We start from the raw sequence: 16,209 nt of genomic DNA on the forward strand, positions 1-16,209 counted from the left end.
ATGTATCTTATTTATATGTTTAATGTCTTTTAGGTTTGTGTTATATAATTTTTATGATTTACCTTTAGACAATGTAAGAGGTAGATATCTCCTTCATATTAAATAGTATTTTCTTCTTATCTTAGCTCGAGAATGAAATTCTCAAAGTAATACTTTCATTTAGTAATAAATTTTATTATTATTTTTTTATCTTCTTCTAAGTAAAAAATTAATTCTTCTTTCTTTTAAAATCTCTATCATTGATCACATCTTTAAAATCCATCTTAGGAAATTTCTTTTAAATCTTTTGATCTGACTAAAGTATTCATCTTTATTTAATTTTTATTTTTTAATATATTTTTTTAATCAAAGTTATTATTAATATTTTTTTAATATTTTTTTTTTATTTTGAAGGTGATTAAGAATCGATAATCTCGTTTGCAAGAATCATAACTACTATAGTCTCATTTGAAGTTTACAAATTAAACCTCAAAAAAGAACCAAAAGTGCATGAAATCTCAGCACAAAGAACACACCACCAAAGCATTCAACCAAACAGATCAAAAAATTAAAACTCTCTAAAATGAAAATAAAAGCAATCAAGAAACATGCCACCTCACCTCCAAGAATCATGCTCCGATGAGGTTTATGAACATGAATCCCAAATATACCAAAGAACCACCTAAAGAAAAGAATTAATCCACAAGGAATCCTCAACCAAGAAAGTCTTCGAGCAAATAGATCAAAATGTCCAAACCTATGAAACCTAAACAAAAACAAAAGCAAAAGCAAAAGTAATCAAGAGACCTGCATCACACCTCCAAGAACCGCAAATCCAATTCGAGAACTACTAATTAAACCCAAGGATATGACCAAATAACTACCGAAAGAAAGAAGCTTTAATATGTATCATGATTCAAGGGAACAACTAAGAAAAACTTGGAAATGTCCTCTTAATCAAGCATAAAAGTTAGGGTGAAATATGAGACTCAACTTTATTGCGATCACAATCATTATCACCTTTCTCTTGTCTCCTTTCCGATCATATCTTGATTGCACAAGGACAAGGTATATATATATATATTCTATCCTCTATGTTTTATTTTTCTTTTTTTAATTTTTTTATAAATTTTATACTTATATTTAATTGATATTTATATTTATTAAGAAAACTCATGGTCTTGATAATAAAAGTAAAAATATTAAAAAATAAGGTGGTCTAAAAAATATATTAAAAAAAATAATTTACTTAGTAATAACAAATACTTAGTGTTTTTTTCTAGATAATTTTTAGAAATTATGCAATATAATATCAAGTAATAAAAACCGGATTCAATAATCATGCATACTGATACCAAATCACGTCGTGGCTTCAAACAGCACGTATTATTCCAAACTCGAGTTGGCTATGATATTAAAAAACGTGGTCGGCAGGATTCGAACCTGCGCGGGCAGAGCCCAAATGATTTCTAGTCATGCCCGATAACCACTCCGGCACGACCACATCGCTGTCGATGAATCACCCATAATTTTATTTCCGTCATGGGAATCTTCTTCCCTCACGACCACTCTGAGCGATTAATTGATTTCCAGGAACACCGTAAAAGTATTGCTCCCATACAAAGGAATCTGAATGAATGAATAAAGTATGGGTTGGTGATGAACATATCTTCTTATTATGAAGTCAAGACGAAGCATTTGTCTTTTTAGCCTTCAAAGGAACCTTTTGGAGCTTCCACGAAACTTGATAGAAGCTTCAAAGGAGCATCTCATGAATGCACTACGAGGTTGTTTATTGATAGAGAATGTGTAATCGTGTCACCTTTTTTTCTTACTCCTCATGGATGTAAATTGAGAATGAGTTTAGATGAATAATTCGTTGATTTTTTTTCTTCGTAAAAAATCAGAAATGCTCATAAAAAAATAATTTTTTATCAGAATATAGTTTGAGTTAAATCAGTCCAACATTATAGTATTTTTTTTAATGGAGTTATGGTGCCTTTTATTGCTACAACAAAAATGATTATAAATAATATATAGTTTTTTAAATATTTAAATATTTAAATATTTAAAAGTAAGATATTAAAGATAACTAACTATAAGAGGTAATATTTAATTAGTCCATTTGTTATCTAACCCTTCTTAAATTTGATTAATTAACTATATATGTGGGCTTGACTCGCTATTATTCAATAAATAAAAATTGTTTAATTACTAATTAAAAAAAATCAGAATTTAAGTGCATAACATATCATATTCTTCTAATTTATTATTTTACTTATCATCAATATTAGGTTTTTTTTTCTTTTTCAAGATTTCTACCACTATACGCTTTGATATCGAAATAAATTTTTAAGAATTATATTAAAATAAAAGAGACGAAAATTTGAATCCAATAAGTTTGCAATGCAAGAAAAATTCAAGCAATCACCCTTGAAATCTTTCTGGGTCATCCGATCCAACTTTATCTTATGCTTATCCCATGAAAGTTCACCGGTCTCTTTTCCTGTTTGATTCAGCTCGTAGCACTTCTCGGCATTCAACTCTGTCATCAAATAGCTTCTTTGTATCACCTTCAATTTGATATGTCTCATGGCCTTTGCCAGCAACAACCTGCAGCATCACATCAGAGTCTTCAGTCCAAAGTACTAAAAGCTGCAATTGAGTTACACATATCCTCTGTCTAACAAGAGAGAGAAAGGTTTGAGAATACTGTGACCAAGGGTCATAACAAGAGAGTTACAATGATATCTCCTTCCTTTCCCATGGCAATGGCAGCTTGCAGAGCTACTCTTCTGTCCTCATTTACTAAGAGTGTACAACCATTTGGAAGCTTTGGATAGATTTTGTTTCCGCCATGTGGTGAGGACTCTTGCATTGTGTATCCAACACCAGCTAGCATGTCATCCAAGATTGTCGCTAACAATGTCATCGAAGCATGTTTTAGAAGTAATAATATCTGAATAACAAAATAGGCATACGGCCAACAGATTGCATTGCTTTCAGAAATATATGACAAACCAAATTGGTATATAAGATACAGAATACATACATGGATCTTCATTCCTTGGATTGTCTGATGTCAGAATAACCACATCACTTTTATCAGCTGCAATTTTTGTCATCAGCGGCCTCGTCCCCCGATCTCTTTCTCCGCCACATCCAAAGACTAGAAGCGAAACATTAGCTACTAGCATGCATCAAATCACCCTACAACTACTAGTATTGCTAGGTTAAAACTATGGTTAGCCACTTTTCTGATCTTTAACTTCCTTCTTGTGAAAATGCACTAATGACTCGTGTTTCGGATTCCCAACATAAAAAAGACACACAAAAGTGCTGAACTTGAGATGTTGCAACTATAGAAGAACTTTGGTGCCAATCTTCGTATGCTCAAATGCTACGTGAGAGTTTTGAGCAGTTTTTTCTGAAAGTGCACAGACAGCATTTGATGGAATTATCATAAAATTGGAAGTCAGCTGATTGAGATAAAAGTCATGTAAAGCTCTACATTACCATCTTATCTCACTGATACATATAATAATATACTTGTACATTGGTATTGTTTAGGACCTAGCAAAAATGCTATGCAATTGAGACCTCTCTTTAGCACATATGGGGAAGAAAATATTAGAATCTAAACCAAGCAATTAAGTTTTCGGCGATCAATTACCGAGCACTGAATTAGGTAAGTTGAAATTTTCATTCAGTATGATAATCTGCAGAATGTACTGAAAGTAAAGCATGAATTGGTATACCAGTGATAACTCTTCGTGGTTCGAGTTCTCGGACAGCATCCACAAGTCTACACAGAGCATCGGGTGTGTGTGCATAGTCTACAATCACGGCGAAAGGCTGCCCCTCGTCAATTAACTCAAACCTGCCGGCAACCCCTTTCACCGCCTCGATTCCACTCACGATGTCCTCCAGCTTCAGGCCGACGGCAATCCCAACAGCAACGGCTGCGAGGATGTTGTAGATGTTATACCTGCCAAGCATCCCTGAGTTGATCTCCAGTGCCCCCTTTGGCGTGCTCACCCAAACCTTTGTCTTGAACAATGAAAGCTCGGACTTTAGAGGGTAGACGTCGGCGTTCTTGTTCTGCATTCCAAATGTAACGAGTGGAACGTCTGCATTCCCTTGATCGATGAAGTATGGAGCATTTGGGTCATCGATGTTCACAACCTTCCTGTGCCTGTTGGGGTCGACCATCTTCGCAAAGAGCTTGCCTTTGCTCTTCTTGTACGCCTCCATGGTCCCATGGAAGTCGAGATGGTCCCTCGTGAGGTTCGCGAAGACTGCTACGTTGAAGTCTAGCTCATCGCACCTCCCTTCCTCCAGCCCCTGAGAAGCAGCCTCCATCACGAGTGCCTTGTTCTGTAAGCTTCCAACTTCTCATCTCCGTTAACTATGAAGCAGACGGTGCCGAACAGCCCGGTTCTGTACCCCATTTCCTCGAATATAGACCTGACTAAATTGGTTGTCGTCGTCTTACCGTTCGTTCCCGTGACACCGACTACGAAGAGACTCCTCGACGGATGCCCAAAGAATGTTGCAGCAAGAACAGGGAGCACGGAATTGGTGGAATTCACTACGACAGCAGCCTTGCAGCCGTAGCCCAAGATTTGATCTTTATCAGTCTCTCTGTCAATCACCACTGCTACAGCTCCTCGGTTACAAGCCTCGGTAAGATACAAGTGGCCATCCGTCTTCGACCCGACACGGGAGATGAAGAGATCCCCCTGGCAGACCTCCCTAGAGTCGTCCTGAACTCCAGTGATCAAGGCGTCCAGGTCCCCGTAAATCGACGTGGGGGTGACTCCGGTCTTCTCGAGGAGCTCGGCGAGAGTCATCTGGAACTTGGTTTCTGACACCCCTGCATCATAATTCCCGAAGGAATCAAGAGGAGGGCCAAAGGATGACTGCATTGTGCGATCACAATAGGTCGATTTCCCCAAAGGTGTCTCCTTTTCCTGCAATCCGGTCGGACTTTCTTCACGGGATCCTTCCTCCGAGCTAATGTCGCGACGCCCGAAAGAGACTTTGCACCTGAGCGGAGCCACCTTCGAGACGCTGCGGGAGGAGTCGTCTGCGGCCAAAGCGCGGTCTTTTTTGGGCGACATATAACTAAGCTTGGAGCCAATGTTCAGGGCGGAGTGGGGTGCGACGGCTCGGCGGAGGGAGAGAAGAGAAGGGGAGAAAAGAAAGCATGGGAGAGGGAGGAGAGGGGAAGAGGAGGAGAAAGAGAATGGCGAAGAGCAGAGAGAGGGTGAGGTCATTGGGAGGTTCTCCTTGGGGGCGAGTTCAGGCGACACCGTGCTGCGGCGGAAGGGCGAGGTGGAAATGGGGCGGGAGATATGGTCGAGGGCTGCAGGAGATGTGCGGTCATACCAAGAGTCTGTACGCGCCTCTCGCACAAACCCCACTTGTGGAGCCCGCTACCGAAATGAGCATCACCAACACGTGGGCTCCACAGGTTATGTATGCTAACGGGTCAAGTAAGATCAGGAAGACGCACGAGAAGGCCGCATATGCATTATACATTGTAGCGGTAATCCCACTGATTCAAATAAATGAGGAGTTTGAATGTACTATTCACGCCACGAGAATGTCGGCAACGTACCATGGTATCATATAGTAATGACACGTGTCAGAAAAGATATGACAAGTCTGAATGTACTATTCACGACACGGCAGTCATGACAACGCGACATGGGATTATAGGTTTGACACGTGTCAGAAATATAGGAGTAATTACTTAATTGGTAAATAAAATAGCATTCTTACCTTTTATTTGTCTTATCTTTACCTTTTCTCAATGTGGGCCTTTTGGCCCCAAATCCGGCCACTGACGCGTCTCATCTGCGTGTTGGGTTGGTTGCCGTGATGGAGCAGAGAGCATCACATTAGAATGGGTCCTCTGGAACCAGAATCCTTCGAGATTACCGCTGCAGTCGGCGGGCGATGGAGCGGGCGCTGAGGGCGTACATGGAGGTGCTGAGGCTGGTGCGGCGGCTCCCGCGGGAGACCAGGCCGTACTACGCCAAGTACGCGCGGGAGAACTTCGTCAACTACCGCGAGCTGGATGACTCCGCCTCGCTCGACGAGCTCCTGCAGCGAGCCTACACCCACACCACCTGGGTCCTCAACAAGGTCCTCTTTCCTCTCATCTCACTTCGGTTCCTCTTTTCTTCCTCGCCTAACCTTTTCGCTTCTTGTTTCAGTACTCCGTGGATCAGTCGGTCGCTGACAAGCTGAAGGAGATTTGCTGCGGCTGAGGCAGGCAAAGAGACAGACAGTTGCTCCCCAAGTGTTTGCTGTTATTCCCAAGAGGGTAATAGTACTGAACGACTTAATAACTTTTGATGCTTTTAATTGGTGCAAACATGTGCATGGCAATCGTAGTATTTTAGTAGTTGTTCAAGAAGAGAAACTTGTCACCATCAAGGCTTTGGTAGCGTAAAACTTTTCATTCATATCTTGTATTTTTCATATAGAGATAATAATGTGTGATGTTTTCAAGCTAGTGGCATGTTTTGAGACCGAGGAAACTTGTTCTCTCCTGAGCTACAATGCTTGGGGCTCTAATTTGCAAGTTGGACTATGAATCTTCGTATTTCATTGTATTGGCTAAAAAAATAATTTTCAAATTAACAAAGCATTATGAGGTCATAAAGTTGATACTCTATGACATCCATGATGAACAAGGAATTACTAACATAAAAGCATTAATTAGATTGTTGATTTTTCTGGAGTAAATTACTTCATTGAGGTAATACTTCAATTTTTTTTCATGCATCAAATACATTCCTATGTTATTATGCTCAATCAATATGCAAAGTAAATATGTCATGTCTAATTTATTTTGATTAAAAGGTGGATTGTTATTGGTGTTACGATAAAATATGGTATCATAATATTATCCTATCATGTTTGAAATAGAAATAATCATGATATATTAATGTTTTATAAAAATTATCAAGAGTAATTAAAAAATAGATTGTGATAATAACCATCATAGGAAACTACAAATGTTTTTCTAATTTTTAATCATTTTAATAATTTACTCTTTCCAAAAATTAATTCTGTGGGCTGATTTGTCCATGGATTTGACATATATTAATTAAGTACAATATATTCTCGAAATAGTCAATGAGAAATCAAAAAATAAAATAAAATGAGTTTTCTTATTGGCTTAATACAATCTATAAGTTTATCAATGCTCATCAATATGCAACACTAGTTCATGTAAAAAAAAAAGATATACTCAATGCATTAGACTCTCGATAATGTGAGGTTTGAAAAGGATCAATGTATATAAGTTTTCTATCACAAATGAATATATATATATATATATATATATATATATATATATATATATATAATTCATTCTTAGTTGAGTCGATCTAAATTACACATATGAGGTAGTTGATCTAAATTATAAGAATAACTCACGATTTATGATTCTAAAAATAGTACTGATATCATATATATTTCATATTTTATATACTTACTTGAGTCAAATGAATTATATAATATTAATAATGATTAGATTTGGTTGATCAGAGTTATTTTCAATGAATATAAACCACAATGACATATCAACATTTCATGATGAAGAATATGTGATTTCTAAACTTTGCAAGGATGTTTATTTAAACCAAAAAATATAATTAAAAGAATTCTACAGTAGAGATAAACATATCATTCGATATAGACTCATGCCCTCATTTTACTTTAAATGTTCATAAAAATAACTTTGTTTACAATCAAATATAAATGTATATTTAAATAATTATAAATTTTAGACATTATAGTTTTATATTAACACTCTTATATAATTTTATACTAATATATGTTCAACTTTGAGAGAGAATCTATCATCACCCGACACACGTGCTTATCACATGTCATCCAAATCATCATTCATCATATATAAAGATTCAATGCAGAGAAACATAAACTTTGCATTCATTATAGAAGGAAGGTAATTATAAATTTTCTTCTCCCACCTTCTCTTCCTTATGAGAATGAAAATTTTATTTCTCTTCTTCGACGCATAAAAACATATTCTAAACAAGAAAATAAGGGAAAGACTTTCTTTTCTCGAACTACTCGAGGTTACATTTAGGAATTTCGGATTAATAACTCGAGCGTTAGAATGATCAGGTCGGAAAAACTCCCCTGACTTTGATCTTTGTGTAGATGACATCTCGAAAGCATAATACATCTATCTTGAACCTACCTCAAACTCACTTTTGAAGTAACCTTAGATCCACTTCGGATAATCCTGCATATACAAATTCGGACCATATCAGGCTGATGAAGATTTTAACGATATTTTTCGCTAGCAAACTTGATTATAAATAATGTATTACTTGTTATAACAATCTTTGGGGAATTGGAAACTTGTTCACTGTAAATTTACTTATGTCATGACACAAGTCAAAGAAAAAGCAATATTATCTTTGTCATCCAATCAAAGTGATACATTAATTACGACACAGGAATAGATGTATCCATCTTTAATAATTTATATTTAGATATTTTATGTCATGAGGTTTGTGTCTTTAATCGTTCATCCTAACCTAAATAGTGTATCTTTAAAATTTATTTCCTATTTAAAGTGTGCAATGCAACTAAATATCTCTTTTAGGTGATTTTAACAATATTTTAAAGTGTGCAAGATTTTAACGATATTTTTCGCTAGTAAACTTGATTATAAATAATGTATTATTTGTTATAACAATCTTTTGGGGAATTGGGAACTTGTTCACTGTAAATTTACTTATGTCATGACACAAGTCAAAGAAAAAGCAATATTATCTTCATCAAATCAGCTTATCAAAGTGATAGAGTAATTACGACATAGGAATATATGTATCCATCATTAATAATTTATATTTAGATATTTTATGTCATGAGATTTGTGTCTTCAATCAGTTCATCCTAACCTAAATAGTGTATCTTTAAAATTTATTTCCGATTTAAAGTGTGTAATGTAACTAAATATCTCTTTTAGATGATTATTTGGAAGGTAATTTATTTTATAAATAATATTAAAAAATTATATATATAATTTATACTTTTAGATATCTCACAAAAGATACGGTCCACTATGCATGCACAACATGCAAATGGACATAATGACTATAAATACAAAGGTGACTTATGCTCACATAATTGGTGTGATAAACAAAGGAAGTCCAATTATAGTTCTCTTAATTACACAAAAATAATAAAAATGAGAACAAGGAAGGTTTCATTAGTTTGCAGCAAGTAAAACACTCGGTTAATAGAGACTTTAAGGGATTGAAGTTGTAATCATTTTTCTTGAGATTGTTCTCTTGAGTTTGGAAACTTAAAAATGGCTATATTCTGGATTAGAAAATGCGGAATAATATATAGGAGATAGGATAAAAAACATCAACACAAATTCACTAATCTATGAAAATTATTATATAAAAATATTATAGGTATAAATTTAATAGTTTCAATAAAAATATTATATATATATATATATATATATATATATATATATATATAATATCTTTGTATCATAATTTTCATAGTTTAGTGTCTTTGTGTTGGAGTTTTGGTTATCGTCCCCTTTTTTTTATCTTCTCTTTTGCTTTTTAGATCCAGAATAATCTTACCATAAATCCCCATACATAAGATAATAATTTAAAGAAAAAGAAAATCACAGAAACAAGCTCTCTAGATTTAAAGTCTATCCATGCGTTCCTTTAAAACCTAAAAACTTATGCATATTTGATAGCTGATCTCCTTGGAGTACCATAAATTAAATGTCTCTTGAAACTCTAATTTATAATAATACCTTACATTTACTATAATCTTCATTAAGTGATGCCTTATATACTTATTTAACTGGAATAAATTAATATAGATCAAGTGGTTACCCAAAGTTTTTTTTTTCAATGCATATTAATGACAATGACATGTAAAGATATAAATTTTGATATTACATAATAATATAAATGTGTTTTTCAAACTTTGAAAGGACATTATCTAAAATTTAGAACTTCAAAATAAATAAATAAATAAATAAAATAATGATTTAAACATGTCACTTCATATATTCTCATCCTCTCATACCTAATGCAAGGGAAGACTCTTCCTCCCCAACATTGCAAACCATGGGTTTAATAGTTACTTAAGATTTGCACTCAAAAAGACTACACTCTATATATATATATATATATATATATATATATATATATATTGCATATTAAATTTAAATTTCGACACTAGCAATCATTTGTTAGTTTTTCTTTAATCAAAATATTTAGTGAATATTATTATAAGCTAATTTATCAGTCTCACTTGGGAGATCCTCTTATGGAAAACCAATACCAATGCCATCATTCTTAGATTTTTAGCATCACTTGAGTATATTCAATTTAAAATTTTTATTTATTTAATTTAATATAAATTTAAATTTAATATATATAGTGTGTCACTGCATATTAAATTTAAATTTGGACACAAGCAATCATTTGTTAGTTTTTCTATACTCAAAATATTTAGTGAATATTATTATAAGCTAAGTTATCATTCTCGGGAAATTCCTCTTATGGAAAACCGATACTAATGCCATTGTTCTTCACTCTCATATCTTAGATTTTTAGTATCACTTGAGTATATTCGATCTGAAATTTTTTGTTTATTATATATCATAAATCGGGTATAAAAGATGTTAGAGGAAAATATCGTTGATGTCTTGATCAACTTGATGTGATTCAGATCCCTATAAGCAGAATTGTCCAAGGTTTTTTCGATGTGAAAACATTATGCTCCCAAAGTGTTACTTATATGAAGATCAAGATCAATAGAGGTTTTTCGACTCGATCCCTTTAATGCTCAGGTTAGTAAATCGAAGTTCCCAAATATGGGTTCCAATCATTCCAAAGGAGAATCTTCCCCACTATTCATAATATATTTTTCCACCTTAAAAGATAAGAATGAAGTTTTGGATTAACTTTCTGGATGAGAAAGAAGTTTGTGATTGTCTTTCTTATCATAAGAAAATTTGTATAGACAAACAGATATAGGATAACTTGGATCCCACGTAACGATCATGTATTAGCTAGACCTCTTCTCCCCCCCCCATGACACAAGGCACTAAGAGACATATAATGTACTCGAGTATTTATTATAATAGAAATTAGCTATAATGAATAAATATTGAGATCATGTGTTTAGTGCAATAAAACTTAGTATTATTAATGACATTGAGAATATATTTGAACCAAAGATTCAATTGATGGTTAAATGATATATTTGCATGTTTAATGCTTGCACAACACTAAACCCTAATTCTTATTAATAATATTTACTTTCAACTTTCGGATTGAGAATTTATTTACAACCAAATATCTAATTGATAAATTATAAATTACTTATATTTTATTTGTACAACCATATGTTACGTTTACATAGTTTATTCAAACACCCTCGTATAACTTTAGATTAACCAATATGTTCAACTTGATTATTATTTATTATAACATTTTTCTTTAAATTGAGAACTTTGAAGGAAAAATTACTTGCAAAAGACTTAAAAAGACCCAAGTGATGCACATCCAAAAGTAGAAGTGTAATTATTTTTGTTGCCGAATTCACTTATTATTTTTTATAATTCTTATGAAATATATAGCACCCTAATAGGTCCCATATCGAAGGCAATATCATATATATGACATTATAGAGAAATAGTCGGATCCATCTATGGTAACTTTAGTTTTGTGAATCCTTTAATTATTTTTTTTAAATAGTATATCTAAAAATCTAAATAGTATATCTTTTAAAATTATTTTTTTGTGCAATGGATCTAAAGATCTCTTTTGGTGAATCCTAAATTTTTATTTGGAAGGAAATTATGTCATGAATATCATAGAAAATTTTCTATCGTAATTTGTATTTTTAGATATCCAATAAAAATACACTCTCTTACCCATGTATGCATCTAATTACTCTATAAATATAAGTCCAACTTCTATCCTACCCCGATAGTACAATAATTTCTCTTTCTCTTTCTCCATGTATGAGTATGACAGGATAGATAGGGCTTCAAAGATATATATATATATATATATATATATATATATATATATATATATATATATATATATATATATTATGGAAGCTTTGGGATCGAACTCTAAACCTCATACTCACATATTTAGTACGAGAAAATTAAGACATGAGGTTCAAGTTTACTTTCCATAAAAAAAAGGAAATAAAGAAATAAAGAACCTAAATGATCTATTGATTTGTAGCAGATAAAACTATCCATCAGGGCTTGTGAGTCCTCTAGTTTCTTTTCATTAATAGCTATCTTTTTCTTTTTAATGTCCACTATGTTATAATAACTATTTTTTCTCTTATCAATGAATGTCTCACAAGAGGAAAAAAAAAGAGATAAAAATTAGTGTGGATATCAGTTTTGCTATTTTGTAAATAATATTTTTTATCTTTCACACTTGCATATATCTCATGAAAGATAATTTGAGTGTAGACAATAATTTTGCCACACACACACATAAAATTTGTACAGTGATGATGAAACTCAAATTGATACTAATATCTTTACACGCTCAAATTGATACTAATATCTTATAAAATTTGTATAGTGATGATGAAACTCAAATTGATACTAATATCTTATGTAAAGATATTTTTAATATTTAGTAATGATTGAATATTCGAGATATTTTATCTATTTTTAATTACAATTTTTCTTATAATTCAACTAGCTAATAATCGTATCATGATTGGCACCAAGCAAATATTAAAAGAAATATTCGGGGTATTTTATCCATTTTTAATTGTGATATTTTTTTAATTCAACTAGCTAATAGTAATATCATGAGCGGCACCAAATGAATATTAAAAGGAGAATACGAAAGAATATTTATATAATATTAAAATCTCAGGAAAAAAATATTATATTTTAAAATTTTGAAAATATAGATTTATTAGAGCACCCAAATTTATTTTATTTATCTATTATGATATATAAGTTATTGACATAAATGAGAATACACTATAAGTGACATTGCAAAGTCGTTTAGCAAGGAGAGTTAGTATCTCTCCTTTGTACCTCTATATTATCCAATGAGAATGTCATCTTAATTGATATCTCTAACAAGATAGGTAATCCGGACAAACACTCGAAGACTAATATGCTTGTGCCTCGAATTCCCGTGGAGCTCTTATATCTCTTCCCATCTTAATTGTTATATTTTTCATGGTCATTGATATCATCACTCCGTGAAGAGATCATTCCCAAGCTTTTCTTAATTGTTTCCCGGAACTCTTATATCTTTTGAAATTTCTTTTGATAGTTATCTAGTTAGATACTATGGTTTAATTTATGATTATCAAATTGGTTGTGTGGTTCTTTAAAGATGATATGCAGGTTTCTTGATTGCTTTTGCTTTCATTTTCATTTATGTTTTTTAGGTTCAAAGGTTTTAGTGGTTTCATTTTTGTTTGTGTAGGGATTTTTTTTTTGTTAGGTTTTTTTTGATAACTTTAAGGTTTTATTTGTGTATCTTATAGTAGTGTGATTTTTTCATTTGCTTTTATTTTTTTAATTCATATCTTTAGATATATGAGAATAGATGAGAGATTTCAAAGCTAAAAATTAATATTAAGCATGATAACTTACGATCTCTTAGACCCCAAATCTATAAACCTTTTTCGCTTTATCTTATTTCTCCTCCCAATTATATATTTAAAACATTACATTAGCCCTATGTAAATAGAGTGGTAAACTCAAGACTTTAACTTTAGCTATAATAGAAACTCCCATCTTAACCAAGACTCATAAATCAAAATCATATCTAATAATAAAGTTTGATTTAATATTCTAACATCCTTCCCTAAATTAAAGCTTGGAAAAAAAATTATGGAAAGCCTTCAATGTTAAAATTTTAGAATTTGAAGTCATAATCCACAATGTATTTTCGATTTGTCTTATATACCTTAATTAATTATAAAACTATTATTTGTTTCGAAACAATCTTATCAGCTTTCTTGAAAAATCTCTAAACACTAAATCAGTCCTATCAATATAATTATTTACATAGATATCTAACTCCTTTATTATAGAATATTCATTAATCTTTATAGCTTCTAGATCATAAATAATAATGATCCTCATATTAGCATTAGTAACATTTTCTTCTAAATTTTAATGATCGGTTTTATAAATCTTTTTTTTTATAAGAAGGTAAAAATACTTTTATGCTTCTCATAAAAATAAAATAATTTAATCTAACAAAATTATCTACTCCAATAAACATCAATCTAAATCATATAATTTTGACATTCTCAATATTACTCATAATATTATTGAGAGAATATGTCATAGTTGATGATGTATCTTCTTTATATGGTTACTGTCTTTTAGGTTTGTGTTATGTAATTTGTATGAGATACCTTTAGACAATGTAGGAGGATAAATATCTCCTTCAGAAATATCTTTTAAGATTAATTAGTCTTTTCTTCTTATCTTAGCTCGAGAAAGAAATCCTTAAAATAATACTTTCATTTAATAATAAATTTTATTCTTCTTCTAAGTTAAAAATTAATTCTTCTTTATTTTTTTCTTGGGAGAGTGACATAAAATCTTTATCATTTATCACATCTTTAAAATCATCTTAGGAAATTTCTTTTAAACCTTTTGATCTCACAAAAGTCTTCATCTTAATTTTTTATTTTTAGTGATTTTTTAATCAAAGTTATTATTAATATTTTTTAATATTTTATTTTGAAGGTGATTAAGAATCGATAATCTCGTTTCCATGAATCATAACTACTATAGTCCCATTTGAGGTTCACAAACTAAACCTCAAAGAACCAAAAGTGCATGAAATCTCAACACAAAGAACACACCACCAAAGCATTCAACCAAATAGATCCAAAAATCCGAACTCTATAAAACGAAAATAAAAGCAATCAAGAAAACATGTGATGCCACCTCACCTCCAAGAATCATGCTCGGGTGAGATTTATGAACTGAATCCCAAAAGTACCAAACAACCACCTAAAGAAAATAATCAATGCACAAGGAAAAATCAAGAAAGTCTTCAAGCAAATAAATCAAAATATCCAAACCCATGAAACCTAAACACAAACAAAAGCAAAAGTAATCAAGAGACCTGCATCACACCTCCAAGAACCAAAATCCAATTCGAGAACTAAGAATTAAACCCAAGGATCTGATCAAATAACTATCTAAAGAAGCTCTAATATGTATCATGATCCAAGGGGAATAACTAAGAAAAACTTAGGATAACCTCTTAATCAAACAAACAACATTGACGCTTTAGAAAACATATAAGTTATGATGGAATATGAGTTTTGAATTCATTGCAATCACGATCGTTGTCGCCTTTCTCTTATCTCCTTTCCGATCGACGAGGACAGGAGGTATCTGAGTTGCGCAAGGGCAAGGTATATATACATTCTATCCTCTTCGCCCTTTTCTTTTTTCAAAATTTTATTTTTATATTTATATTTATTAAGAAAACTCATGGTCTTGATAATAAAAAATAAAAATATTATAATGTGGTCTAAAAAATATAATTTACTTAGTAATAACAAATACTTAGTGTTTTTTTTAGATAATTTTTAGAAATTATGCAATATAATATCAAGTAAGAAAAACGGAATTCAATAATCATGCTTACTAATACCAAATCACGTCATAACTTCAAACAGCGCGATACGATACATGTTGAAAACGTGGTCGGCAGGATTCGAACCTGCGCGGGCAAAGCCCACATGATTTCTAGTCATGGCCGATAACCACTCCGGCACGACGACACGTGTGGTGTTTTTCTGTTACTTAATAATGTATCAATACGTTGGCTCCACAAGTCATTGATCCCAACGGATGATGCAAGATCAGGAAGACTCACGAGAAGCACGCATATGCATTATATATTGTAGCGGTAATCCCACTGATCCAAATAAATGAGGAGTTTGAATATACTATTCACGCCACGAGAGTGACGGCAACGGACCATGGTATCATATGGCTATGACACGTGTCAGAAAATAGATGAGCAGTCTGAATGTACTATTCACGACACGGCAGTGATGACAACGCGACATGGGTTTGTAGGTCTGACACGTGTCAGAAATATAGGAGTAATTACTTAATTGGTAAATAAAATTGCATTCTTACCTTTTATTTGT

General features: G+C 32.4%; 1 protein-coding gene, 2 non-coding genes and 1 pseudogene across 3 annotated transcripts; 1 reads left to right on the forward strand and 3 right to left on the reverse strand.

The window, feature by feature from the left end:
- Nucleotides 1-1,401: 1,401 nt before the first annotated feature.
- On the reverse strand, nucleotides 1,402-1,483 carry TRNAS-AGA (transfer RNA serine (anticodon AGA)). The gene has a single exon. It is a non-coding gene; the product is annotated as a tRNA-Ser (tRNA).
- A 911-nt stretch (nucleotides 1,484-2,394) lies between these two features.
- LOC104000212 (UDP-N-acetylmuramoyl-L-alanyl-D-glutamate--2,6-diaminopimelate ligase MurE homolog, chloroplastic-like) lies at nucleotides 2,395-5,689 on the reverse strand (annotated as a pseudogene).
- Nucleotides 5,690-5,810: 121 nt separating this feature from the next.
- LOC135625936 (LYR motif-containing protein At3g19508-like) lies at nucleotides 5,811-6,505 on the forward strand. The gene is made up of 2 exons (XM_065131088.1): nucleotides 5,811-6,132; nucleotides 6,204-6,505. The coding sequence occupies exons 1-2, from the start codon at nucleotides 5,944-5,946 to the stop codon at nucleotides 6,255-6,257; spliced, it is 243 nt and encodes an 80-aa protein (XP_064987160.1). The 5' UTR covers nucleotides 5,811-5,943; the 3' UTR covers nucleotides 6,258-6,505.
- A 9,247-nt stretch (nucleotides 6,506-15,752) lies between these two features.
- Nucleotides 15,753-15,834, reverse strand: TRNAS-AGA (transfer RNA serine (anticodon AGA)). The gene has a single exon. It is a non-coding gene; the product is annotated as a tRNA-Ser (tRNA).
- Nucleotides 15,835-16,209: the final 375 nt, after the last annotated feature.

This window comes from Musa acuminata, chromosome BXJ2-10 (genome assembly GCF_036884655.1).
Source record: "Musa acuminata AAA Group cultivar baxijiao chromosome BXJ2-10, Cavendish_Baxijiao_AAA, whole genome shotgun sequence".
NCBI classification, from domain to species: Eukaryota; Viridiplantae; Streptophyta; class Magnoliopsida; order Zingiberales; family Musaceae; genus Musa; species Musa acuminata.